Source organism: Salarias fasciatus, chromosome 4 (assembly GCF_902148845.1).
Source record: "Salarias fasciatus chromosome 4, fSalaFa1.1, whole genome shotgun sequence".
Taxonomy (NCBI): Eukaryota; Metazoa; Chordata; class Actinopteri; order Blenniiformes; family Blenniidae; genus Salarias; species Salarias fasciatus.
This window is the reverse complement of record NC_043748.1, coordinates 18954559-18981100: the sequence shown is the minus strand read 5'-3', so window position 1 is coordinate 18981100 and position 26542 is coordinate 18954559. Positions and strand designations below refer to the sequence as shown.

General features: G+C 43.5%; 3 protein-coding genes across 3 annotated transcripts; 2 read left to right on the top strand and 1 right to left on the bottom strand.

Moving 5' to 3' along the window:
* Positions 1 to 14: 14 nt before the first annotated feature.
* elof1 (elongation factor 1) lies at positions 15 to 2910 on the bottom strand. The gene is made up of 4 exons (XM_030090466.1): positions 2773 to 2910; positions 1136 to 1258; positions 996 to 1066; positions 15 to 705 (listed from the first exon to the last, which is right to left on the bottom strand). The coding sequence occupies exons 2-4, from the start codon at positions 1249 to 1251 to the stop codon at positions 641 to 643; spliced, it is 252 nt and encodes an 83-aa protein (XP_029946326.1). The 5' UTR covers positions 1252 to 1258; positions 2773 to 2910; the 3' UTR covers positions 15 to 640.
* Positions 2911 to 3536: 626 nt separating this feature from the next.
* Positions 3537 to 6779, top strand: tmem205 (transmembrane protein 205). Its single transcript, XM_030090628.1, has 4 exons — positions 3537 to 3637; positions 5103 to 5209; positions 5284 to 5447; positions 5570 to 6779. The coding sequence occupies exons 2-4, from the start codon at positions 5110 to 5112 to the stop codon at positions 5870 to 5872; spliced, it is 567 nt and encodes a 188-aa protein (XP_029946488.1). The 5' UTR covers positions 3537 to 3637; positions 5103 to 5109; the 3' UTR covers positions 5873 to 6779.
* Positions 6780 to 10312: 3533 nt separating this feature from the next.
* On the top strand, positions 10313 to 26417 carry rab3db (RAB3D, member RAS oncogene family, b). Its single transcript, XM_030089084.1, has 5 exons — positions 10313 to 10551; positions 14326 to 14562; positions 23095 to 23213; positions 23803 to 23927; positions 24005 to 26417. The coding sequence occupies exons 2-5, from the start codon at positions 14326 to 14328 to the stop codon at positions 24190 to 24192; spliced, it is 669 nt and encodes a 222-aa protein (XP_029944944.1). The 5' UTR covers positions 10313 to 10551; the 3' UTR covers positions 24193 to 26417.
* Positions 26418 to 26542: the final 125 nt, after the last annotated feature.

Sequence of the window (26542 nt, the reverse complement as noted above, 5' to 3'; positions counted from 1 at the left end):
AAGTGACTTACAGCTTTTTTTTTTTAATTGTCAGCACCTCATAAAATACACTAAAGCAGCATCGTAGAAATGCATGATTGTGACTTTTAAAAGGAAAATAAAGTCCAGCACTACAAATCATGATATAAAAAAAAAAAAAGGTTTCACTGCATGTTATTGGTCAGAATATAACCCTACGCCACACTTTTAGAAAGTTAATGGGGGAGGATCTCGTCTTCACATAGAGGGGTTTTTACATTTTTAAATACTGTTTTCACTCCAGACGACTGACTTTTGCCGTTATTCATAATACCAGCTCAATTTTAAACATTTCTAGGGAGTAGGAAAAAAAAACTATTCAGACAAAATGGAGTGATGAGGACAAATTTGAAGAATCAGATCAAATATCAGGACAATACAACAAAATTTGCATTTCAACTTAATTACACATCAGTTTGGTCCATTAAAAAAACAAACATGATTTTGACACAAGACATGGAAAGTGTGAAAACACAGGATGACTCCGGCCCAGCCAGAGGTCGGTTCTGAGGAATGTTCGGCTACTGTGCACCAGCTCAACAGGAAGTGATTCACTGGGGCAGAAGGTGAGGGTGAGGATGGGGCATTAGGGGGGTGTGGGAGGTGAGGATGGGGGGGGGGACTACTGGTTGGCTGCTTCACAGGCATCGATCCAGTCGCTGTAAACATCCACCGGCTCTGACAGGTCTGTGAGGAGGGCGAGTGAAGGAACAAACACCGATCTCATGGGGGAGCAGCTAATACTCCCAAAAGGGAAACATGAAAAATGATCAATTAGCACTACTATTGAGGGTGATCGCTTCATTAAAAGCCTTTTCTTCATCGATTTTTGTAAGCATCGGGTTTTTTTAAAAGCATCGGTTGCCCTGCATCACTTTTTCTTTCCAAGTCTTTGTCTGAAAATCGAGATTCAATTTTTCTCCATTTCAAGTTTCTTTTTTCATTAACCCCCCCCTGACGTTGTTTGAGAAGGATACAAGTTATGGGAGTCTGGAACTCCTCCAGGCAGACGCTGCACGATATGATCCCCGTGTTCCGGGTCCGTTCCCTGGAAAACACTGGAGTTCAGTTCATGCTGATGGGGCAGCAGGCGCAGTTTTTACACGGAGCGACTCACATTTTCACGTCACAGGATTTCTCGTGGTTGCAGAAGGGACACGTGAACTGGGTGTCCAGGTTCCCCGTCATCTTTTTCTTGGGTGGAGGCTTTCGCTTGGACTTTCTGCGCCCCATTGTGTCCCTGCAGACAGAGAGTGGGGAAGTTCATTCATGGAGACATCACTGATCACACACAAGAGGTCAAGGACTGAGTTATTTGTCTGTTTATTTACTTCCTGATTGCTTTGTTTACTTTGTGGTTATTTAAGTTAATGACAATTGAACAATTTTTAAAAATTAAGATTTATTAGGCTTATGCTTCTTCCTGCTCCTTTTTTGAACATTTCTGCTGTTATTCGATTTTCTTTATAATGTTTGAAATAAAATAAAACAAATTAACAAATGTCTTACAAAGATTAATCCTTTTTTTGATTTGGATTCTTTGAGAGAGCTTTAGCATCGTTCCTCTGCTGCAGAAATACTTCCTCGCTGCCCACATGCTGCCTTCTCGACAGTATTTCATACAAAAAAAGTCTCAATCAATTCTTGAAGCTTTAGATTGGAGTTATGCTCACTGAGCCTCAGTTCAGTGTGTTTGATTTCTCTGTTAAACAGCACAGCAGCAGTTTTCATTACAAACTCAATATTTAATGATGTGGAGTATTTATAAGTACTTCAAATAATATTGTCTCCAGCAGGAAGCACTGAGCACTATCACTGCATTATTACAGAGTTCTGAGCAGAATGTAACAGCTTGAATACAGCCTGAAAGGCTTCCAAAAAAACATATCTTAATAATCCCATATGCAGTGGATTGCACTGATCCTTGGCCATGCAGGCTGTTATGAAGAATCTTTAAACCCATTCATAAAAATGCCAGTGTGACTACACCACAACTACTAGTATTTTGCTCCATATCAGCAACTAAATCACAAGTTTGAACCTCGCCCAACATGAGAGAAGTGGACTGCTAAGAAAAACACACAAAATGACAGAAAGTATCTTAAAGTATGGCCAGAAAACAATAAACACAGAACTGCGGCGGGTCTTTTTCACGAAGGTGCCCGGTGTTGCCGATTAAGTGGTTTCCATGTTAACTGGTGACGGACTTCCTCGAAACCCCATAAAAATCCGTGATTGTCCTGGTGAACTGCCGTTGAACCTCATTTACATCACAGTTCCGAAGTGAAGGACCTTTTTATGAGTCTAATTTTAACATGTGCTGTTACAAGCAGCTGCAACGACGGATGCTAAAGGAAACCGGTCACCAGTTAACAGCAAACCCACTTCATTCGAAACACTGGGGAGCTCCGCTTTTATTGTACATCGGCGTCTCCATCGCCATCATGTATGAGCAAATAGCGTCTCATTGTCTTTAAAACTCCACCGCACATATATGTCCTTAATTATCTAGAGATATAAGATAAATTATCCCTTCAAACAGTTTAAATAACGATAAAGAACGAGTGAATGGGACTAAAGCGCCAAATGCTAAGTGCTAGCAGCTAACACGCTAAAACACTTGGATGAATCTATATATCACGTAAACAAGCAAGTCAGGAATATATCGGGGATAAAAAAAACTCCCGTTAGAAGTGGAGTCTCAGTACACTGCAAAGTTTATTGAGATATTGTGTTATAATCTGGTACTCTTACCTTCAAGACGCTTCCAGCGGTGGAAGATGCTGTGTTTTGTACGACTGTTCCTGAACGCAACGTTTGGTCGAGGCCGCGTCTCGTTGGACAGTTCTGATTTTGGTCGGCTTATGATTGGTCAACAAAGTTTGAAGTCCCGCCTCTAAAATAGACAAACAGATGTGCAAGAAACGATACAGACGTTCCAAAAATAAATAAATAAATAAATAAATAAATAAATAAATAAATAAAAATAAATAAATAAATAAATAAATAAATAAACAAATAGAACTGTATAATAAAACTGTTTGTAGTTCTCAGTTGTTCGGGAGGCTTGTTTGACAAGTGAGAAGCATAATATCTGCTTTATTCAAAACTGCTTCATTCAATGCTGGCATTTTAATAGGTTTTGCCATTGCTTTTTGCTTTGCTCATACTTACCAATTCATTTTGTAATTCGGAAAACTCTCACGCAGCTCTTGAACCTAAAAGTTATGAAGTAAAACCTCAAATTAATAGTTTATCTGTTGATTTGAAATCTTGTATTCAGTTGCGTAACCTTATGTTTACATTATATGTAAACATTACAATACAGCCAATTAAAAGAAAGGAAATGTAAGCTTTCAGTTCCATGAATCTGATTGGTTTCTTCGTTCCTAATGGGCGGGACTTTTGGCTACGGGCGGGACAATAAATGTAAACATCACAATGTAGCCAATCAAGAGAGATGAACTGTGACGACTTTAATATTCATGAATCTCATTGGTTGGTCTCCACCGGAGGGGCGGGGCTTGTGATCTATTGACATGACAGAGGGAAAAGGTGAACTTTGCACCGCGCTCAGGGTTTAGATTTTCCCCGAATAACGCGAGGGTCAAGACACTCGGTGAGTCGGCGTTTGTGTTTAAGTGTTTGGGAACCGTTATCTGTCTCGGAGAAATATGAAAATGACGCTAGAACCGCTGCTGGCGCGTTAACGCTGCTGTGACTTTTGCGAGCTCGCAGGCTAAAGATGGCTGAAGTGTGTGTTTCATCACCTCTCTGTCCTGATGTCCTGACTTCGCCTTTCACGTCTGTTCTTAATCACATTTAGCTGGATCATAATGGGAGATTAATTCGTAACTGTCCTTCCCCAGCTCTGCCTCTGCAGCCTTATCTCTCTCCCTGGACTTTATCAGGCCTGCTGCACATGTGCAGGATCAGCCCGCAGTGATGCACACACCAGCTATTATCTCCAAACTGTGAACACAACAGCTCCTCTAGCCAGCAGGAACAGGTTCGCTGGGTTCCAGCTCTGAACAAACAGCTCCTTTATTTGCAAAAAAAAAAAAAAAAAAACAAGAATTTCCGACAAATTTACAAGATGAAGTCCAGCTGTGCAGCAGAGGAATGAGGCCTGATGTGAAATCCTCCCCATCAGTAGACATTATCTAAGTGGAAAATAACAATGGATGAAGGAACAGCGTTTAGTGAAAGGAAGAAGCTGTGAAATGTAATTAATTATTAATGAATTTACACATAAATATGCAATTTTTTTAGAGCATTAATAGATGAAGCTGTCTAGGCACAGGTGCATTTGAGACTTGACCTCTGGTGTGAGATCAGTCTTTAAATGGAGAAGGCTGCGATGCACTGCGGACAGTACTACAATTTGTTATGTATGGATGCATTAAAGTATGGTACTATGACAGACTTACTGATTAGATTATATCTCCTCCTGGGGACTTTATTGCAGATATACTGGGTGGTTTCCCCATCAGTGTCTCATCGACTGTTATTGGCATTTCTTATAAGAGAAACAAAGTCAGGGTGTGATGTGACAAAATTAGTGTTGTCAGCAAATAAAATAGGGAAGGTCATTTAAGTTCTCCAAAAACAGGATCACTTTGTTTCTCTTGCTCTGTCTGTATTACAGCAACGTTCCTGTCTAATTCAAAATTGGCCCACTGGATCCATATTCGAAGGCAACAGTTTTAAATTGGACTGATTTTAAGTTAGACTCACAGATAAGTACAGGGGTTAAGTCCACCTCCTTAGAAAGCTGGCAAAGGTGAAGCCAGTTTTTGCACGTCAGCACTTTGAATCAGCAATTCATGCTTTTATTACATCTCTCGATTGCTGCAATGTTGGAGTCTGCCAGTCTTCCCTCTGACGTCTCCAGCTCGTTCAAAACGCTGCTGCAGGAATACTAACTGGTACTAAGAGGGAACACACAACTCCCATCTTGGCTTCCCTCCGCCGGCTGCCTTTGCATTTTAGAATTAATTTCAAGAGTTTTTAGATGAGGCCAGAAAGAGACGAAGCATTGTTGGTGTGTTCTCACCGTTTGCACATCGATGTGTGTTTCTCAGTGACACCATGGCCACAGAGGGCGAGCCGACAGACCTGGTCAAAGTGCTGCACCTCCTGGTGCTCTCCTTCTCCTGGGGCATGCAGGTCTGGGTCTCCTTCATTGCAGGTATGCAGGAGTCACAGCAGCGCCGTGTCGCGTGCTTCCGCCTCCGATGCGACACTCGGTTTGATTCCCCGCAGGTTTTGTCCTGGTGGCGCGGGTGACGCGGCACACCTTCGGCCTGGTGCAGAGCAAACTGTTTCCTGTGTATTTCTACTGCCTGCTGGGGAGCTCCATCTTCAGCCTGGCCGTGTACGCTGTGTATCATCCCAGAGAGCTGCTGGACTGGCACGAAACTGTGCAGGTGAACAAGTGTTGCTGTTTTTAACATTTCACTCCATTTTGCACCACAAAGTATCATCAAAATTGTCTTCATGTGGAGATTGTGGCCATTTTCAGTGGTAATTGTTCATTTCCTGTTCACAGATGGGTCTGTACTTCGTGGCGCTGGTCACGGCCGGGCTGAACGGTCAGTGGTTCGGTCCGGCAGCCACCGAGGTGATGTTCCAGATGAGGGAGGTGGAGAAGGAGCACGGCCTGGGCGAGCAGGTCGGCCTGGGCAGCCAGAAGGAGGAGTTCGCCAAGCTCCGAGAGCAGGACCCCAAATACAGAGTCCTGAAGAGCACGTTCGGGCGCTACCACGGCCTGTCCAGCCTGTGCAACCTCATCGGGTTCATCTGCACCACCACCAATCTCATCTACACCGCCCTGAACCTATCCACCATTTAGAGGAGGGTCAGTCCATCGAGGGGCCAAAACAATCATCCACACATTCACTGAGATTTACAGATCTTTTTTTAGCTTTCCGTTTTAGAAATCAACTCTCAAGACCAAGAAATCTCTGCGTAAGCATGTCTTTGTCTCTCCATTGTGTTATTTTTTCAAAGACATGAGTTTAAAATGTGAAAATACAACAGTACAGGTGCATCTGAATAAAGAGAATGCAATGGAAATGTGAAAATGTCAACCATTCCCATATTTTAATTCAAATAGTTAAACTTCCATGTCTTTTTTAGATTTATTCCACATAAACTGAAACATTTTAAGCCCGTTTTTGGTTTTACTCATTTTCAATTTACCTTCTACAAAATGGTATTCAAAAATACATGGCTCAAAATATTGAAAATATTCAAAAATATAATCTCAGATAAAATCAACTCTTTTTTTTTTAATCACAAACCAGTTTGTGTTGGGATAATACTGACTTTTCATGGATATTCTCATTTTACATGATGCACTTGTACACAGTTAAGGAATGTGAATTTAATCTCACAACTTTTTTTCTGTGTTTGAAGTGTCCTGATCTGCCAGGATGAGAAACACACCGTTACTGGCTGATTGTATCTAAAAGTTGAGTTTTTGATCTATATTTGAATGATGTGAATCTCAAAAATGAAAAGCTGGAAAGCATCATTTATTTTCGTTACTTCTGTTTTACAACTCTATAAATTGTAGAGCACTTCCATGCTCGTCCAGCAGGGGGTGCTGTTCGGACGTCATTCATTCATTTCTGAACACACTTTTGTAATTGTTGAATGCTGTTTTCTAACAATGTAACAGAAATGTGTATTTTAAATGTCACCTGCACTTTCTTTGATTAACAATGTGACATTAAAGCAGGTATTTTTAAATTTTATTGGAGTCTTCTCTTTTATCCGGTTCCAGCTGAAGGTGGACTAATTAGGAAACCATAATATTCTAAGATGTGAAATATGCGAACAAATGATAACACCTTTAAAATCAGGTACAAAAGCGGGAGGAAATATATTTGTAAAATGAGATTTGATTTATTTTCATGTAGAATGAACAAATGTTTACAAGCGAGTCCTAAAATTTCCCCTCAGTGGAGTTTATTAAAATTGGCCCTTTTCAAGCGATGAGTGAAGCCAGACCTGGTGGTCGGTGTCTGGATGGGAACAGGCAGGTTTTCCTTTATTTAATCAGTGGTGACGCAGTTTTTGAGAGGAGCAGCCTTGAATGCAGGGAGCAGCGATGGAGGCTCCAGGACCTGCACTAATGCATCGCACCGGCCTCATTTCAATATAAAAGCTCTGAAAGTGAAGAGATGAGGTTTGCTTAAACACTATTATCTCCATCCCTTTCAAGGCTGCAGCTGGAATGTAGATTTTTATCTTTTTTGGGGGTTTTTTTGTATTTTACCCCCAGCAGGGTGAACAAACAGTTTTCAATAAGAGAGGATGGTTATATTTTACTGATCTGTGAATGCGCCATGTTGAGAGAAAATACAAAGAGGCTGATGAACATGATGGGAAATATAAAAGCAACAATACAGAAAAATCAAAATACAAACACTGAAACTACAAGATAAATACAACAGCTAGAACTTTATAGAGATTTATTCATTTATGTTAAAAGAAAAAAGTTGAAATGGTGTGGAGGAGGTGACTGCTGCAACAAGGAAATTGGCTTTGGATAAATCTCGAAGCCCAGATAAGATCACTCAGAGTTGATGCGTTGCCTCATGTTTTATTGGAATGTTGATGCATATAGTACCACACCAGGTGGAACGTGTTCTGTCCGACTGGAACCAGGAATTACAGTTACAACAGGGAGACTGTCCAGCTTTGACAACTATCGGCCTGTGGCCTTGGTGTTTTGATCAGTGATGGAAATGAAAAGATTTCAGCAACATTCTGTCACCACTGACGAACAGCTTGGTTTTAAAAGTAATCATGGAACTGATGTGTGTGTTTGCGCTCTAAAAGAGGGTGTAAGCAAACACCGAAGGCGCTTTGTGATGGTTATCACATCAAAAGCAGCATTGTAACTAAACTAAACTAAACTAAACTAAACTAAACTAAACTACACTAAACTAAACTAAAGGAGCCTGCTGTATGCCACCGAACACTGCCCCCTGGTGGTGTCTTTACATGACAGCAGAGCCAGACTGAAGGAGCTGCAGGTTCTGTATCATGATGGACTGTCTTTGTTACTGAAGGCTCCAGGTGGACCAGAGCCAGCCAGCTGTTTGTGCTGAATAGCGTCTTCACTCTCAAAGCTCTCATCAGAAATACTGTGTATAAATATGAGGACAGGCTGGAACTGTCCAAGAATGAATCATACAGGCTTAGAGAGCGGTATCAGACACTCATCTGGACTTCAGAGGCCTTGGAGGCAGCGTTTCAGTGATTTTATTGTTTCCTGTGTTGTTTGTTTGTCACAGTTTTTTTTCTCTTCTTTTCTGTCTGTTATTCCTTTTATGGGTACAAGAGGCTGGAATAAAGATCGACTGATCACAACATGAATACAGGGGGTGTCGTTGATGTTCATAAGTGTCTTCTTCTCAAACTCCTATAGTGGCGTTTGCATTTGTATTTTCTATGAACGTTGGCCTTTATTTTCATGTTGCAGGCTCTGGATTACCTCTTGTTGGATTTTTCACTCTAACCGTTGTGGTAATGGAATCAGGAAATTCAACTTGTTATCAAAGAAAACATCCAGTCTTCCCCTCATGACATGACAGATTAAGGATAAAAAAAAACCAGATTATAATGTAAAGGTTTGTGTCTTTAATACAGTTTGAATGTTGGACCGAGGCTTTAAAAACGGAATAACTCTGTGTCAGAGGAATTTGAAGAAAAGACATGTTTAAAGCTGCCTGTTCAGAGTGAAGCACGAGGAAGTGAGGAAACTGGAGGAAGCGGTGGAGGCTTGCAGCAGACTTCTTCCTCCATTCCTGACCCACACCAGGAAATAACTTTCTGTTGAGAGTCCCTGCAGCAGGCTGCTGCTGCCGCCGCCGCCGCCGCCCATTATTTGGAGATGTAGCGATGCTGCAGAGCCTCCCTGAAGTAATATGCTCTGTTACATTAATTATGAGTCTGGCCGTCTGTAACGTGGAGATGTGCAGCTTGGCTGTGGCTGTCTGATGTGGGTGATGGATGACAGAGCACCAAACAACCTGCAGTTTGGAGCGTTTATCAGAGAGAAGATGTGCTGGGTTTGATCCAGATGTTATCCAGATAAACTGCAAGGCTCTGCAGTGGTTAGTTACTGTCAGTGTGTGTGTGTGTGTGTGTGTGTGTGTGTGTGGTGCAACAGAAAAAACAAAACTATTACAGCTCATAAAGAGGAGCAACAATGGCAAAGATATGAAGGAATGTTTGAATCAAAGCAGATAAGAAGAAATAAATCTTGCTGAGCTTACTCATACCAGGAAAACACATTCAGTGTTTATTTCAGAGCTTTAAAGAAGTGTTTTGATTTCTATAGTGAGACTCACAGAGCAAACAAGTAAAACAAAGTTAGAATTTCTATTGAAACACAAAGTTCAGACTTTACAAGCAATCTGTCATAACAAGACAAAGATTAATTGAACAACGTTTTAAACAATAATACATTAAAAATAACACAATAGTGAAACAAGTGTTTTGTTATAAAAGAAAAAAAACTAATTTTCTCAGATACTACAATCAATAGGGTATAACAGGCAATATGTCATTTTGTTATTATCTTTCAGTTTGCTAGGTTTATGTATGTTCTCTTCATCAATATCCATGATCTTTCTAAATCTGACATCTCCATCAACAATCTCCCTGTGCTTTGTTTTTAAATTTCTATTTCCTAATTTAAAGGATTTTGTACATTTTGAATGAATTAATTTTAAAAAAATCTTTTTTTTCACTGAAAAGCTTTTTCCCAATACACACTTCTTTCGTTTTGTTTTAAATTAAAATTAAATGCATAAATAATTAAAATAAAATCTTACTAAAACAACTTCTCCCCAGTTAAGGTCAGAAGCCATACATCTAACGAAGCTTGTAAAATGAGCACGGGTGTTACGTCTTCAGGGGTAAAAATGTGATAGTTTTGACTGGGAAGAGAATATTAGTGCATGTTATTTTGAGAAACAAACAGAAGTCAAGCCTCATTTTGATCAAGCAATGTGACCAATCTCACAGATTCTCTTTGTATTTGCAGTTGTTTATGTATCTTACATTTATATTTAAAATCTATATATTCTTATTGTTCTGTTCTTCTTTACGGATGTAAAGCTCTGGGCTGAAGTCTGATTGTTTTTCCTCTAACGCCTTGATGCAGGTTGTTTTTAGCGCGTGCGTCGGCGCGGTGCAGGAGCGCTCAGGGAGACGCACGCGGCTCTTGCTGCACGCGCCGCGCGTCGTGCGTCGTGCGTCGTGCGTCGTGCGCGCGGCGGGAGTCCCGGCTGCGCCGTCAGCTCTGTACACAGCGAGATCCGGGAGCCGCTCCAGCCCCGCAGCACGGGAACGAGCAGGAAGAGAGGCGCCGGTCCCGCCGCTGCTGCTGCTGCCGAAGAAACACAAACAGGAGCGGGAGAAAAAAAGGATATTTCAGCCGCACTTTGTGAGGATTTGTCGTTTTTCCCAAAAGAAAAACCGAGACGGGAATCTGCGCTCCTCCGTCAGAAGGTGAGTTTCTGGATCCAGTTTGTTTTCCTGCCTCTCACTTCCTCCATGTCGGAAACATCAGCAAAACTTACATCTTCTTCCGTTTTAAGGCTCGGTTTTGTCATTTTGTTCTAGTTTCTTCTCTTCGTGCCTCATGGTTGTCTCACCTCACAGAGGGATCCTGGTTCGAGTCCAGGCTGGAGTTTCTGCGTTAAATTCATCAACCTTCTCAGATTGAAAAAAGAAAAGAAAAAACCAATCATATCATATTTGTTGATTTGTGAAGAATGAAGCGGCCGAAAGCCTTCGCCAGTCACTGACACTGCTCACTGCATTCAAGAAGGAAGAATCAGGATTGTGACAGAGCACTGGGGCACAGTGGACCAGTGGTTTGCACTCTTGTGTCACACTGATCTTGGGGAGCCTTCTGGGTTTAGTTTGCATGTTCTCCCTGGGCGTGGGTTTGTCTTATTCCTGGTTCTCCAGTACAATTTGAGGGGGGATTCTGAGCAGTGTGAATGTATAAACAGAATCACCTGGGATTTCCTCAAGCCCCTGGCAAACCTGATTTGGATGAAGAAACACAGAAGAAGGACTGATCAGTCCTCCAGGGTTTCTGATGGCAGGACAGATGTGACGGCTAATCATTAGTGGTGATTTCCCGTCGGAGCAGGCGGCCTGCTGGGCCCCGTCTGCACCACCTGCACCAGGCCCCGGCGCTGTAATGGCCTCTATTTGTTTTGCTGATGAGATAATGACGCCCTGCTGTGCCATAAAGCAGTTCCCACCCCCGGCTGGCTTCACTCCACCGGACGACGCCTGTCGTGGTTTGACAGCAGGTGCTGTCCTGGGACTCCGTCTGGGCCTGCTCTGGTGGCTCTGAGGCGTTTGAGTCCGCCTCTCTGCGTGCAGGAACCCAGAGCTGCACAGTAAACACAGCGAACATGTGACTGGCTTTAACCCCGGGCTCAGGAAGAGAGTTCATGTACCAAAATCATTTCTCAGCAGGCCGGTCGCCGCTGTGCGTCCTATAAGTCCACTGGAAATGTTCCTCATGTGATTCAGGAATTTATGATATGGCTTTAGGGATTAGAAGAACATGAGGGTGTAAAAGATTCAAGTTTAGAGTAAATGAGACCAAGCAGGGAAAGAGAACTGCATGATTACCTGACATGGGACAGGTAGATGAGGAGGAAAAGTCTTGATTTAGTTTTTGTTTCAATCCAGATCCACAGAAAAATCTCTACTTTGTGGTTGGTTTGTTGACTGAAATAAACTCTTAAGCCTCTCATTCTGCAGATCTGAGGGTCGGAGTCCCAGTGTGAACCCCTGCCTCAAACGGCTGAATGTAGCGGACGCTTTCGCTGCTTTTTTTTAAAGAGTGTATTCAGCTTTCGTCTTCTTGTCGTCTGTCATTTTGACAGAATCGCTGCAAAGATCTGCCCTCTGTAAACCGGTCTGTCGAAAAGACAGAGAGCTTTTAAAATCCTCTGCCGAAAACAAAACAAAACAAAACAAAAAGAAGAGGTCAGTGATGCAGGCAGAATTTAACCTGTGCTATTTCTGCTTTATTTTTGAGTAAATACAGTATAAAAACAACATTTTCCTGCAAAATAATGTGAGGCTAGTTAAGGGAAAATCAAAACAAATGATGAAAATAGACCAAAACCTGATGTTTGAGGCCTAAATGAACTCAGAATCTGTAAACACAGATCAGTTCTACATCTATAAATGCAAGTTGAACCTCGGGACTAAACCAGAACAAGGATACAGAACAGCTGTTTTTGAACCGCAGAACTTTTCTGGAAGGATAAACGACACGCTTTTCACTCGAAACGCTGCGTAAACGTCGACCTTTAACCCCTCCCTGATGGCAGAGATGGAGTTATCCTGCAGATGATCAGATCATTCACGCTCGTCATTTTCTTGACCCTCTGTTGTTATTGTTGTGAAAATAAACTCCTCATTCCTGCTCTGTTCATCCCTCAGTAATGATCGTCCTCCCTCTCTCTCTCTCCCTCCCTCTCTCTCTCTCTCTCCTGCTGGTCAGATTTATATCTCCGCCTCGCTCTGAGAGGAACCTCCATCTCTATCAGTTAAAAGCCGAGCGAACTGCCTGCTTTGACCGCTAATGGGTGTTGGAGCCCGGTCTCCACGGAGACGGGTCCCAGAGCGGCGGCCGGGCCGGGCTGCAGCGATTGATCAGCTTTGTGTGCGTTTTGAAAGGGAAGCCACGCTCTCCGCTCTCTCCTTTCACACCCCGAGCTGCCCGGCGACTCGTCCTCGCCCCCCCCCCCGCTGTTTGGACGGCCCACAATAAAAGGCTTAATGGCAGGTAATCTCATACCTGCCCCCCCCCCAGGAGAGATTACCCTCTGATGAGGCAGATGGTGGAGTTTCCCCACCAACTGAAAGCTCCGCTCTCAGATCCTCCAAATGAAACTTTGATTATTTTTTTCCTTCAATTCAATTAGGATTGAACCGAGCTCATTCGGTCTGCGACGGACGTTTCTAACATCTGTTGGTGAAGTCAGAAGCAGACAAAAGGGGATTGGACTTTCCCTGTAAAACTAATTCGTCTCCTTCCTTGTATTTGCCTAAATCATTAACCAAAGTTACCACTAGCAGGCGCTGTTGTGTGTTTTATATTCAAACCACACATTGGTGAGTGACGGCGGCCGCCATTGTTATTGTCGGAAGAACTGAGAACCGCTGTGTTTCCACCGTCTACATGGAGATGGAGTCAGTGTTTTCAAAAAGTTCCACCTCGGGAGCCGTTTTCCGAGGCTCCGAGCACCGTTGTCATGGAAACAGACCCCAAAAAACACAATGAAAGTTTTCTATACTCTCTTGAAAATGCTGTTGTGTGTGAATGGGACCTTAGATTGGACACATAGGTCAGCTGTGCTCAGAAATCGTCAGTCGTCGCCGTCGTCTGTCTTTTTTGGTCTCACTGAACATGGATTTAAGTAGGGCAGACAACTACGGTGTCTCAGAAAGGTCAAATCAATCAAGCTTACACACTGATTTCAGCCGTCGTGGTGATAATCGTGTTATGGTTTTCACCTTGTCACCTTGTCGTGACCCTGCTGGAACACTGCAGTGAACACTGTGCCCTGGATCCTGATGGATTCCAGTTTTCAAACTGTTTTGTTCTGGTTTTTGGAAGAAAAAACGATTCTCATGTTCTCTGTGTTTGTGTCGGTTTCCTCCAGCTGATACGGCTCGACGCTTAAATGAGTTACCTTTAATTGGCCTCACGGCTGAATGTGTGTGTGAGTGATTGTGTGTCTCTTTGTGTTAGTCCGGCTGTGGATTGGTGAGCTGTCCAGGGTGTGTCCTGCATTCATCTAATGTCATCTCCTGCTCCTGTTACCAAAGTGAGATCTAGATTCATCTATCTGGTAGATATACCAGCAGCACGTCACCAAACTGTCTTTGTAATGAAACACTGAGTGTTGATTTGTGTCATTTTTGCTGGTTTATTTGAGTCTACGTTAAATCTACATTCAGAAATTTGAGCCGTGATGAAATTGATCCAACCGCTTAACCTGCTGCGTGTTTCCCAGGAAGCTGCTTCCACTCAGTGGAAACTAGAGTGAGCTGAGGTTTGCTCTCTTTTTTTTTTTCACCAATAAAGACATTAAACAATGAAAGAGCTGGTTGCCGCTGTGCCTGATGTTCCTGACCGGCCTCGGTCCATCTCGGTGATGAATCGCAGCCGTGGAGCGATTTCCAGCAAACACTTTATACCACTGCAATCTTTTCTGACTGATCTCTCTTCCTGCTCGGCAGATGGCTTCCAGCGACTCGCGGCTCCAACAGCAGCCCTCGCAGAAAGATGCTGCCGACCAGAACTTCGACTACATGTTCAAGCTGCTGATCATCGGCAACAGCAGCGTGGGGAAGACCTCCTTCCTGTTCCGCTACGCCGACGACTCCTTCACCTCCGCCTTCGTCAGCACCGTGGGAATCGACTTCAAGGTCAAGACCGTCTTCCGCAACGACAAGAGGATCAAGCTGCAGATCTGGGTGAGTGCACAAAAGCTTTACTGAATATGGTTTCCATTTTGAATTCTGCTGGGTAGCTTTTTCCTTCTGGAAAGTTTTCATTAAAGTGTTATACAGTGTCATGTGTTGGTCCAAGATGATCCATATATTTTTGATATATGCAGCCAAACAACTAAAAACAGCTCAACTTAGAATTTAGAAAATACTGTAATCGACCAATTTCAGACGGATTCTGCAAACAGAAGCAGGAAGCAGGAAGAGAGACATTCGCTGCCAGATGAATATACTGAGTTTAGTCCCCCAGCAGTCGAGGACCCCGTTTATACGACGTTTCCAATGAAAATGCACAGGATCCGACATTTTTGTCATTGTCCATTTACTTGCCCGTGTGCTGAAGAACAGTTTACCACGGCCGTGGAGCAGGAGCTTTTCAGAAAAGTTTCATCTTCTTCCGTTTCCATGGAGACGGAGTGAGAACAGTTTCAAAAAGTTTCGTTTTCAGCACCACTGTCGTGTAAACGGGCCCACAAAACACAACCGAAGTCTTTCGTTTTCCCCTGAAAACACCGTGAAAACAGGACATAAACCTAGAGCAGTTTTACACAGAAAATGCTCGACAGTCAGCCTGAACGAAAACTATCATCCTAATCAAAGTTATCTAATCAAAGTTTTACTGGAGCAGAACGGTACGAACAGCTCTCTCAGATGTGATGGTGCCTTGTTCAGTTTGAAATGTAGTTTTGGACGATAATCTGGATTTTACATCAAACCAATGAAGAAATAACCTACTGTTTTTTTTTTTTTTCCGTAGTGCTTATCATTTTCCTTTGTCTCCGTCTGCCACAAACTTCCTGGTTGTTATTGTTTAGAAAAGGGAAGCTGAAATTCCTTTGAGATTTTAGCGCTTTCTGTGTATTTAGAGGTAAAACGAGCCTATCAAGAAAAGTAAAGTCAGTATATGAGAGGCTTTCTTCGCCCCAGCACCGTGTGAATGACCACCCATAAAACCTTGACTGAGGCCCTTCTTGTCTCACTCTGTGGGTTTGTGCAAGTTCAACCTGGGAATTATGCAACGTGAAGAAAAAAATAAAAAGCATAACTTCCTCATAGTTTTCATGCACGTGGAGGACTGTCTCTTCTTATCAGACATCTACTACAAGTTTGAAAAATATGTCAAGAAGATGAGATTACAAGGGTTGAGGTTTAGGTGAGGTTTTGAATGTCAGAAGTCAAGTGGAGATCATTGCAATGCTCTTTCTGTTTTTTGGAATGAGGATCCTGTCACCTCAGCAGCTCGACCGGACACTTTTCAGCAGGTTTCATCTCAGTGAAGATCTTCACGTGTCGGTTAAACCCTTTTTAAAGCCGCATTTTGTTGTGTTTGAAAGTTAACATCATCACCTGACGCCCCAGAGTTCCTCGGAAAGGTTTTTGCTTTGTGAGCTAAAACTTTGTTGCTGGCACATTTCATGAGTTTGTGACTATTCTTTTTTTTAAACCTCTGCACAAGAAAAGCAGAGGTTTCCAAGAATTATAAACACTTTTTACACAAGTAACAAAAGAACTGCTGACTGGATGCATTGATTCAGTAGTTTTGTATGTGTGTGTGTGTGTGTGTGTGTGTGTGTGTGTGTGTGTGTGTTTGTGCAGTCAGATGTAAGGATTCCAAGCACAAGTGATGTCGGTGAGTGTAAAGCAGAAGTGACATGAGCATGATTTTACAAATTCTCACAGTCCTGCCCAAGTATCTCCCACCACAGTAGTTTTCTTCGGTATCCTGTAATTCACAACAACTTGTCAGTGTTGGTTAATAACGGCCACGTACAGCCAAATTTCCTCTCGAGTGGGCCGAATCAGTGAAATAGTGCCATAATAACCTTAAATTCTAAACTTTAAAGTTTTCCTGTGTGGTGACACAGAGTGTTTATCATGAAAATGTGTAGATTTTCACAACAAACAAAGAATTATTTTCAAAAATGATTACAATCTCAACATGAAGTTGATTTTAATGATTTTTTTTGGTCCAAAATACAGTGAATTGTTCAAAAAGCTTCTTACAGCTGTTGCACTTTGTGTGTTTGTCTATAAACTCATAGTGACAGCGGGGCTTTGAGGCTAATGCTAGTTTGCTAACTTCAATGGCAGCATCTCCGATAGACTGTGTTGTGTCCACTACTTTTAAGAAATTTGTGTGGCGGTTTGGCGAGTTGAGTTGGAGCCTCTTGCAGGCCGGTTTGGCCCACAGGCCTTATGTTGTACACCTCCAGTTTAGAAGTTATTGGGAAAAAAAAAAACATGGAATTTTCAAATATGTTTACATAATGATAATGTTTTATTGACACATTTATTGACAGCGTCCACTAGAGGGAGCTCGTGTCTCACTATATGTACCACAGTTTTATAAGTAATTCAAAGCTGGAGGATTTTTGGAAAAGATTAATTTATGCTTATGGCGTCCTATAAAATATTCCACTTTTTAAACATTTTAAACAAGAGTTTATTTACTGAACACTGCAAATTAGCTGCAACAACAGCTTTGTCAGTCTCCATGAATGTTCACACACCGGTGTTCACTGCAGGGCGTTTGTGTTTTTTGCACTGTGAGGTGTATCCTTAAATTCTCCGTCTGCTGGCGTATTCCTCGCCGCACGCGATAAATCCCTTCGATATACGTTGTTAGGGCTGCTCAAACAAGATGAGTCAAGTCGGCCAACAGACTGATACACAAACTGTGACCGAAATGAATCAGCAGCACACACCAAAACACACACACACACTCTTACCTGATCAAACATATGTCTCACATAAATGTCACACAGTGTCCGTGGTGAGAGGGATTGAGGCCATGCTGAATACATTCTGTGTGATTGGTGGGATCATTTTTTTTTTTCTTTTGGGGAGACTGGGCTTTACTTTGACCGAGCTGGTATTTCCTACGTCGTCCAGGAAGCAGAGGAAGTCCCCTATCAGCGTCTGACGGGGACCTAATGAAGGTCTGCAGCAGTGTGTTTGAAGGGCTTTTGTTCTCCTGACATTGTGTTAATAATCAACTGTGAAATATCTTGACTTGGAAGTCCCAATCTTCTGGATCTGGGTTTGTTTTGCCCCTCTTGCAGTGATTAAAGCTACTTTACTGTAAAGCATATCAGATAAGTGTATTTGAACGAGTGTGCAGCTCAAGCATTTTAAATGAAAAACATCAAGTTGTAATGTTTTCGCAATCGATGAGGATTTTTTGAAGCTTGAGCTGTTTTGTGCTGGGTCGAGGGTTTTACCCTCTGGGTAAATGATATCAAACAGCAGCCGTCATTCCAGCAGGTTTATTTCCAGATGTTTGAGGTTTTCTGAATAAGGATAGACCGATACATCGGCTGCTATCGAGTTTTTTACTTGTATTGGTATCAGCCGATTCGCGCATGGATTCGCAGATTTATTTTTCCGTGGCATGATTTACAGACAGGCATCCTTGGGCAGCTCTATAAGTTTAAGTATATGCAATACTTCAGTTGTTTTAAAGGTGCATTAAGGAGTTTGCACGTTTTATGCGAAACAGCGCCCCCTGCAGGCCTTGGGCGTAATGCAGCTTAGTGAAAAACTCGTGCCTGTGGCTTGCGTGCACGGAAGAGGGGAACTCCTTCCTCGCTCTTTTAGTAGCGCTCGAGTAAAATTTAAAGGTGCTGTAGGCAGGATTTTGCTAGTCAATGCTAATTTTTCTGTGTTTTATTTGGATTAAATGTTAGAGTATCCATTGATAATCCTTTAGGAGTGTAGCATAATTGCACTACCGCGAGGGCGCAGCGTTTCCATCTGTCTCTGTTCTGAGCTGAAAAGGAATCGCGACAGCTCCAGGTATCTTTGACCAATCAGAAGAGCCCCGGAGGCTCTAACCGTGATTGGTCGAGGGGCGTTTGTCGCACCTTCTTGTGGGAGGGGCTTAGCTTGCGTAAGGGCGTGATGTCAGAGAAAAAAGGACAGGATTGGCTGTGCTGGGTTTCAAATCGCCATCTTAGATGGGTCAAATCGCCATCTTGCTTAGGTAAACCTAAGCAAGATGGCGGAGATGCTGAATCCTGCCTACAGCACCTTTAAGTTTCTTTTACCTGGTGGAGTCTGTGATGGAGCTGTGGCAGTGCTAGAAGCCAGTCTTTTCTTACTTTCTGGAAGATCCTGCTCAGTTGTTGCTCACCAGAGGAGTCAAGAAAGTACTTTCCCATGCCATGTTTTTGTTGCGCCCAGTCAGTTAACAAAGGGCTGGGCTGATTTGAATCACCTGCAACAAACAGTTCTGGGCCCAGGTGGTCACAATCAGCCCAGCTCTTCGAGAACTGACTGGGTACATGGAAAACATGGCATGGGAAAGTACTTTCTTGACACCTCTGTTGCTCACTAAGCATCTGGCGGAGTAATGGCGGACAAAACGAAACCTAACTAAATCAGGCCAGCCGGAGCGTGCATTACGTCATTCCTCTCAAATTCTCCCCAAAAAAACTCTGGTGCCGGACCGGCACTGCAACTTTCAAGTGACAATTTAGCGCTGTTAGCGATACTTGTAATGAATATGTCAGGGCACATTGTACACATCATTAAAAATGTGTAACATATTTATGGTGGAAAATAAGTATTTTTAAAGATGAAAAACTCCTTAATGCACCTTTAATGATGTCTAAATATTAGTTTTATTTTATTTTATTTTACAGGCATTATTTGATTAATTAAAAACACCGAACACTTTTTGTTCATTTTAAAGTATGTTGCATAAGGTTGATCAAAGCTGTTAAAAATTTGACTGTTAAATAAATATTTCTTATTTTCAGCTTGAGACCTGTAATATTTGTTATCATTACGTAATTTTTTGATGTAAATTTTAGGGAGCAAAAGCAGTATTGGCCCCAAATATCGGCTCTAGAAAATCGGAAGTTCATAATCGGCCATCGGCTAAGGGTGATGGGAAGAAAATTGGTATCGTAATCGCCCCTAAAAAGATTCATGCCGGTCTATCCCTATTTCTGAAAGTGCTTTGCTCGAGTAGAGTTCATGCTGCCACGTTTTCATTTCCTAGATGTAAGTATTTACAAGCAGTGCTGGTTTTCACGGAGAGGAACGTATTGTTTCTATGGACACGTTTGTGGTTTCACTCCACAACCAACAGCACCCCTAGTGGCTCCCGATGAAAACTACACTTTCTTTAAACACCGTTTTTTCAAACTTTCCTCAGACTAAAACAGAAAAAATGGTACATTCTCACTCGAAACATCGTCGTGTAAACGTTGCCCTGATGTTCTGCGCATCGATGAGCGTGCTCCGCCAGCTGCCGGCCTCCCTTTGTGTGAAATGGAAACACACTGATAAGGCGCCACATGGCCTCCCTCGCCCTGCAGCAGAGCTCAAACACGCCGTATGTGTTCACACTGTGTACACAGGCCGCTTACATGCTTCTTCCTTTTTTTGTGTGTGTGTGTGTGACGGAAATACACCGTGTTTCTGATCTGAAAGCAAACACACACCTTCGGCACACTCATCATAAATGCGCATATAGCTCACGACTCCCCGTGTGTAATTTAAATGCAGGTGACGCAGGTTTAACGAGGAGTCTGCGTGACGTCAGGGTCGCTGACTGAGCAGGAGCCCAATTTAAACGCCTCCCAATCCATCATCCCACGTGTACACACCGGGGAGAAGCTTTTGTTTACAGGCTGGGCTTTATTGTAGCAACCCTGGAGACTGTCTATTTGGTTAGCCGTCCCATTATGCCACCAAATATTTGATCATCTCTGCACAGATGAGATAGAGACGGACCTGGAATATTTCACACGTTACTGTAACCAAAATAAACCACAGTGTTTTTTTTCTTCAGAGCAGCGATCGAGCGAACAGACGAGTCTGAAAGAGTGGACGTGCCAGCTCCACGGACACTGACCGGATCATACCGGGGTCAGAGCGCCTGCTCGGATAGGTTCTGTCTCATCAGGCCGCCTTTATATCACATTATCAATCACATTACTTTTGGGTTTTGTTCTGTTTTTTTGCGTATTTCTGGGTTGTTTTTTAAAATGAGCTTGGTAGATTTGAAAAAGAAGACTTGGCCCCTGCGTCTGTCTTCGCCGGAAGGGCTCAAGCAGCACTCTGTCTGGTCGGTTTTGTAAATTGAGAGGGCTCATCGAGGCCAACGAGCGCGAGCTGTCCTGGCTGTAATGGAACATTCATAAACCTCAATGGCCGTCGGTTCCCTGGACAACCCGCTCCTCCTCCTCCTCCTCCTCCTCCTCCTCCTCCTCCTCCTCCTCTTCGAAATGAGGGAAACATCAGACAAACACTATAAAGACACACACTCGCCGCACCCCCCGTCCCCCTGGATGCAAATGAACTCACACACGTTACCAAGTAACCGTGAGAGTGGAGCGGCCGCTACCGCACCACCTCCGGGTTTGATCTCCACGCTTTCAACCTGCGCTGCGTCCAGTCCACCGACCTCCATTTAATTAGGAGATGTCCCCGATAGACGCGGCGCTCGCCGTGGCCGGAGGGCACTGCGCCTCCTCCACGGCGCTCGGGTTCCTCTTATCTGTGTGTTTTGCTCCCGTCGGCTGCTTATTGACGACCTGCCAGAAAGTGGAGATGTGATAAGAAGTGATTGTGGCAGGAGCTGAAGAAAATCCAAGCTTCTTCTTTAGCGAGGGCGATGTTCTGAAGAATCTGAAGAAAATTTTTTAAAATAAACGAACTAGAAGAAGAACTAAAAGTGGAGAAACGAGAAACGGAAATTTAAAACGCAGGAAGGAGGAAAGAGACGAACAAGTAGGAGGACTTGTTGAACTGGAAAAGGAACTCCAAACGAGATTTGGAAGGAAAACTCAACAGTGGAAGATCCAAAGGGAGAAGTTAACTAGAAAAGGCATTTGAATAACCTCAAAGAAGAACTGCATGGATGAGGAACTTGTTGAGGTTGAAAAAGAACCTCGAAGAACTTGAACAAGGGTAACTTCTAGAACTCATAAAGCTAGCTAAGTAACTTCAAAAGAAAAAACTGAGTCAAGTAAGATCTCATACAGCTGTAGGAGCTTGAAGAACCTAAAGAACAAAGGAAAACAAATTAGAAGATTACAAAACGCTTACAAGAACGGCTCCGGCCTACCTGGATTCCCTGATCCAGGTCTGCTCTCCTTCACGCCCTCTTCGCTCTGCATGTGAGAGACGTCTGGTGCTTCCAGCCCAGCACGGCTCTAAATCTCTTGCCAGACTCTTCTCCTCTGTTGTTCCCAAATGGTGGAACGAACTACCGAACTCGGTGCGTTCTGCCGAGTCTCTTTCTACTTTCAAGAGACAATTGAAGACTCAATTGTTCAGAGAACACCTAGGGTCCTAATCCGACCCCATGTTCGGGGAAGAATAGATCAGGTGTTCTAAAACCCAGCACTTATGTACCACTGACTAAGTTGACACACACAAAAAAAAAAAAAACAAAACAAAACAAAAAAAAAAGGGGGGGGTAGTGGCTCCTCTTCTGCAACTTGATGGCAACTCCCTTGACCAATCGCACTTGAAGCAATTGAAGCATTTACTAAGGGTTTCTTTCTTTCTTATGTCTGTATTCTTGCTTGTGTTGTACGTCGCTTTGGACAAAAGCGTCTGCTAAATGAAATTGTAGAATTGTAGAAGTACAACTCAAGGATGACTAAGAACAACTAGGTGAAGAACTTACAGCGCTGAAAAGAGAACTTGAACTCAGAAATGAACTTGAGAAGAAACTGAAAGAATATTTAGAATTTGGAAAAACGAGAAGAAGATTTTGAGATGGTAAATGGACTACACTTGTATAGCGCTTTACACTGCATTGTCACATTCACCCATTCACACACACATTCACACACCAGTTGAAGGCGGCTGCCATGCAAGGCGCTCAATCCATCCACTGGGGGCAATTTGGGGTTCAGTGTCTTGCCCAAGGACACTTCGACATGCACTTCGACGTCTCCCCACTGAACCACAGCCGCCCCTGATAGAAAAGGAACCTGAAGAACTCAAAGAACAATGAGGGGAAAATAACAAGGATTCAAAGAAATAAGAGCAGAAGATGATCTGGAAAAAGAATCATTTCAAGAACTCAAACAACTAGAAAATGAGCTTGAATAAAGAAAAATAACAAAAGACAAGTTGAAGAATACATGTAAAAAGTGAAAGTGAGCCTTTTGAAAATGGTTTTTATGTGAATTCTGATTCAAACGGAGCTCCATCAGACTGAGAGGTCAAAGCTCGGGTCTGTATTTTGGACAACACTGCCCCCTTTTGGCTTAAAGTCATGCTCAAATTTTTTTAATGCCTTTTTGTGTGAAGAGGTCTGACCTGTGTTTGTGTAAATAAATGAATCCTCCCTCAGACGTGTTTCCAGGTTTTGTGGAGGTTTTGGCTGCGATTAATTTAACACATGTTCTTGTTCTTCTACACTAATGGGGACATCAGCCTCATTGCAGGACAAGCTTAAAGGACATGTGATACAGTGGAAACAAGAGTGAAGACAGTAGTGTGTGTGTGTGTGTGTGTGTGTGTGTTTTCCAGGACACAGCAGGACAGGAGCGCTATCGTACCATCACCACAGCCTACTACCGAGGAGCCATGGGCTTCCTGCTCATGTACGACATTACCAACCAGGACTCCTTCAATGCAGTCCAGGACTGGTGAGTCCCTCTAAACCTGTTTTAGGTTCTGCTATTTGATAATGAAATACTGGAAAATTACTCTTCCACATGTCTTAAAGACATCCTTTTAGGAATTGATGGGAAAATTAGAAGCACTGAAGAATGGACGGACGAAGATCTGATTTATTTGTGCTCGTATAGCTCCACCATGTGGTCAGTTGAGTCATAACAGCAAACTGGCTCATGTCTGCACACACTCCTGTGATTCATGCGTTCATACGTACTTGGGGGGGAAACGTGAAGAACATTCAAACTCCACACCGAGCTCCATTGTTCGAAAAGTTGCATCTTGGCAGCCGTTCTCAAACATGTGTTTCTTCTCAGTGAGCACTGCTGTCGTGCAAACAGACACCCAAAATCTAACAAACGTTTGGTGTTTTCTACTTGAAATCGTTGCCATGTGAAGGAGAGGCCATCATACTTGTTCCCTTGCAGTTATGTTTCGTTTAAAATGAAAGCTTTAGCGCTCCGGCCTGCAACCTGTGACGTGTTTTACGTGTTGAAGATGAAGAGAAACTGGAGCAAATGCATTTTTTTTCCACTTGCTTTTAATCTGTTTGTCATTCAGGGCGACGCAGATCAAGACGTACTCTTGGGACAATGCTCAGGTGATTCTGGTTGGGAACAAGTGTGACCTGGAGGACGACAGGCTCATCCCCACGGAGGACGGCCAGCGGCTGGCGGAGGAGCTAGGTCTCACCGACACCCAGACTCCCACCTGTGGACACACGACTGTCCGCTTCAACCCCTTTCTCCCACCTCCTCCTCAGGTTTTCAGTTCTTCGAGGCCAGCGCCAAGGACAACATCAACGTCAAGCAGGTGTTCGAGCGCCTGGTGGACGTCATCTGCGAGAAGATGAACGAGAGCATGGACGGAGACGCCAGCCTGGTGCCCAACCACCGGAACCAGAGCCTGAAAGACTCTCCCTCAGAACACCAGGGTGGCTGCGCCTGCTAAACCGTCTCACTGCCTTCTTGCTGTACCAAGTTTCCCAATTCACACACACACACACACACACACACACACACACAGATACTCGTGCGTTGAACTTGTCCTCCGTGCCTCAGCCGTGAGCGGCGCCGCCCCTTTTGCCTCCCACTTTCCGAGTTGTTGTTTTGTCCGCTGAAACCCGACCACATCTGTCTGAGATAATCTTCATGGGGGCTGTTGGAGCCTTCTGCTGTCCAGGCCTGGTAAAAGACCCCCCCCCTCCCCCCGTGGTCCGGAGCCATCAGCTCTGTGGCCAGCCGATAGTCCGCTACAACTGGCTCCACTCGCCAGCCGCCGCGACCACAGCTGCATTTAGCTCACTGAGCCGTTCGGCGGTTTCCAACGCATCGCCCTCCTTTTGTCGTCTCTGCTCGTGTTTCCGCGTGTTTGCAGTGTGGAAACCTTTAATGCGGCGCTGCGGCGAGGATTGAAGGAAATCCACGCTCAGATTTCATCATAAAGTCACGTGCACACAGAGGAAATCGACCAATGTGAGGCAGACCTGCTGCTTTTACACCTGCGCCACTTCTGCTCTGTTTTTCTTTCACTTATACAGTCAGACAGCCGTATCCAGCAGCATTCGGAATGCCGTGTAAGAAAGTGATTAAGGCATCAGTGATTGATTATCCTTATGAAAATAGTAACGCGTTTATTTAATTCGCCCGTGAAAGCATACAAAGAGCTGCAGAGCCGCTGTCTCTCCTTTGTGAGCATTAGCATTACCCAAAGCCGGTAACTCCGTCAAATAGAAGCTGTGTCACGATGTTGCTAAACTCCTGTTTGCTAAAGGTGGAACGCCTTGAAGGCAAGACGGGAAACGTCAGTAACTTTATCCACAATCACGATTATGCATCAGCAGCCTTAAGTAAACATTTCTGAGAAGGATTACATTTAAAGAGTCCATCTTATAGAGGATCTTCCTCCCAGTAGATCATGCAGCTACAGCTGAACTGATGTGTACACATCTGAGAGCGATCAGCAAACGGTAGCGCGAGTTGAATTCCCAAGAGCGTTTCTTCTTTATGGTAATTAGTGAAGTAGCTGGATAAATTCCCACTTAAATATGTGATTCTTTGAAGTGACAAACTCCTCATTTAGTTTCGATTTAACCCTTTTTTCCCGCTTTTCTTGTGTCGGTTGTTGAGCCACACGAGTAATGTGTGGGTGTGCAGAGGTGTGTGGTCACATGACCGCCGTGGCTCGTCCTCAGTTGCCCCTTGTGCCACCGTCTTGCTCCTTCACGCCTGTTAAATCACCCACATGCTTTCACCATGATACACACACACACACACACACACACACACACACACACACACACACACACACACACACACACACTGCTGCTCTCACCACAGCATGGCAAAGCTACCGGCATGATGGACCTATTATGCTTGAGAAGTATTTACGACGTGGTTAATCATATCTGTTTATTACTGACACAATGACTGTTTTGTAGCGGCGTGTGTGTGTGCATGCGTGTGTGTATGTGTGTATTAAAAGGGAAGAACTCAGCCCTCTGTAAAGGGTGAATAAAGGCCTGGAGTGCATTGCTAAACCTTAACAGGAGGAACGTTGAGCTGTCACTGCAATCAAGCTTTATAATCTGTCCACATATTTTGCCACAACTTGATCTGACTTTACTACTTGCTGGATTTTCATTTGTGCCATTTTAGTCATATCGCCTCCTTCTTTTAAGTATTTACTGATGGAAAAACTTAAAAAGGCAGAAAGCATTGGCAGGAAAGACGACAGATCTTTAAAATCCCAGTGCTGACACAGTGCACCAGTGGCTGATACTGCAGCCTCACAGAAAAAGGTCCCTGGTTGGAGGATGCTGGTCAGCAGCTCTGTGGAGTGTGCAGGTTGTCCATTCATTGATAACACTATGCATACATCGCTGGATGTTTTGGTCCTCTGATTGAGTCCACTTTAGACTCCTTTCCCGTTGTGGTCCTGCTCTGAGACGGACGGATGAGTCCGTTTTTGCGTTTGATGCCAGTAACGCGTTTCAAAAAATCATTAAAGCTGCATGTTTAGTTTGAAGTGTGTGGCAACTGATTTGGGAAAGTCCAACTTTTAAATTTGAATTATTGTGCCAAATTTCAGTCCATGCTGTGGATTGTTGGTTGCAGATGTACGGAAAAAAAAAAAGGAACCTACCTGAAGAAGAACTGAAAAAGCTGTAAATATCATGCGGTTTATGCTATTATTGAAACTAAACACTGAACAATTTCAACAAAATCTACCTAAAGTAGCAGCTTCATGTCTGCCACTTGTTTTGTGTTTTTTGGTTTTTTCTGTTCAACCAAATAAATCA

Excerpts from the sequence above, each read along its gene's own strand:
- elof1 (XM_030090466.1), bottom strand. The coding sequence starts at position 1,251 with ATGGGGCGCAGAAAGTCCAAGCGAAAGCCTCCACCCAAGAAAAAGATG. Across the intron at positions 1,067-1,135 it reads AAATCCTGTGACGTGAAAAT|GGAACGGACCCGGAACACGG; the intron begins GTGAGTCGCTCC and ends AGTGTTTTCCAG. Across the intron at positions 706-995 it reads GTTCCAGACTCCCATAACTT|ACCTGTCAGAGCCGGTGGAT; the intron begins GTATCCTTCTCA and ends CCCTCCTCACAG.
- tmem205 (XM_030090628.1), top strand. The coding sequence starts at position 5,110 with ATGGCCACAGAGGGCGAGCCGACAGACCTGGTCAAAGTGCTGCACCTC. Across the intron at positions 5,210-5,283 it reads CTGGGTCTCCTTCATTGCAG|GTTTTGTCCTGGTGGCGCGG; the intron begins GTATGCAGGAGT and ends GATTCCCCGCAG. Across the intron at positions 5,448-5,569 it reads ACTGGCACGAAACTGTGCAG|ATGGGTCTGTACTTCGTGGC; the intron begins GTGAACAAGTGT and ends TCCTGTTCACAG.
- rab3db (XM_030089084.1), top strand. The coding sequence starts at position 14,326 with ATGGCTTCCAGCGACTCGCGGCTCCAACAGCAGCCCTCGCAGAAAGAT. Across the intron at positions 14,563-23,094 it reads GGATCAAGCTGCAGATCTGG|GACACAGCAGGACAGGAGCG; the intron begins GTGAGTGCACAA and ends TGTGTTTTCCAG. Across the intron at positions 23,928-24,004 it reads GCGGCTGGCGGAGGAGCTAG|GTTTTCAGTTCTTCGAGGCC; the intron begins GTCTCACCGACA and ends CCTCCTCCTCAG.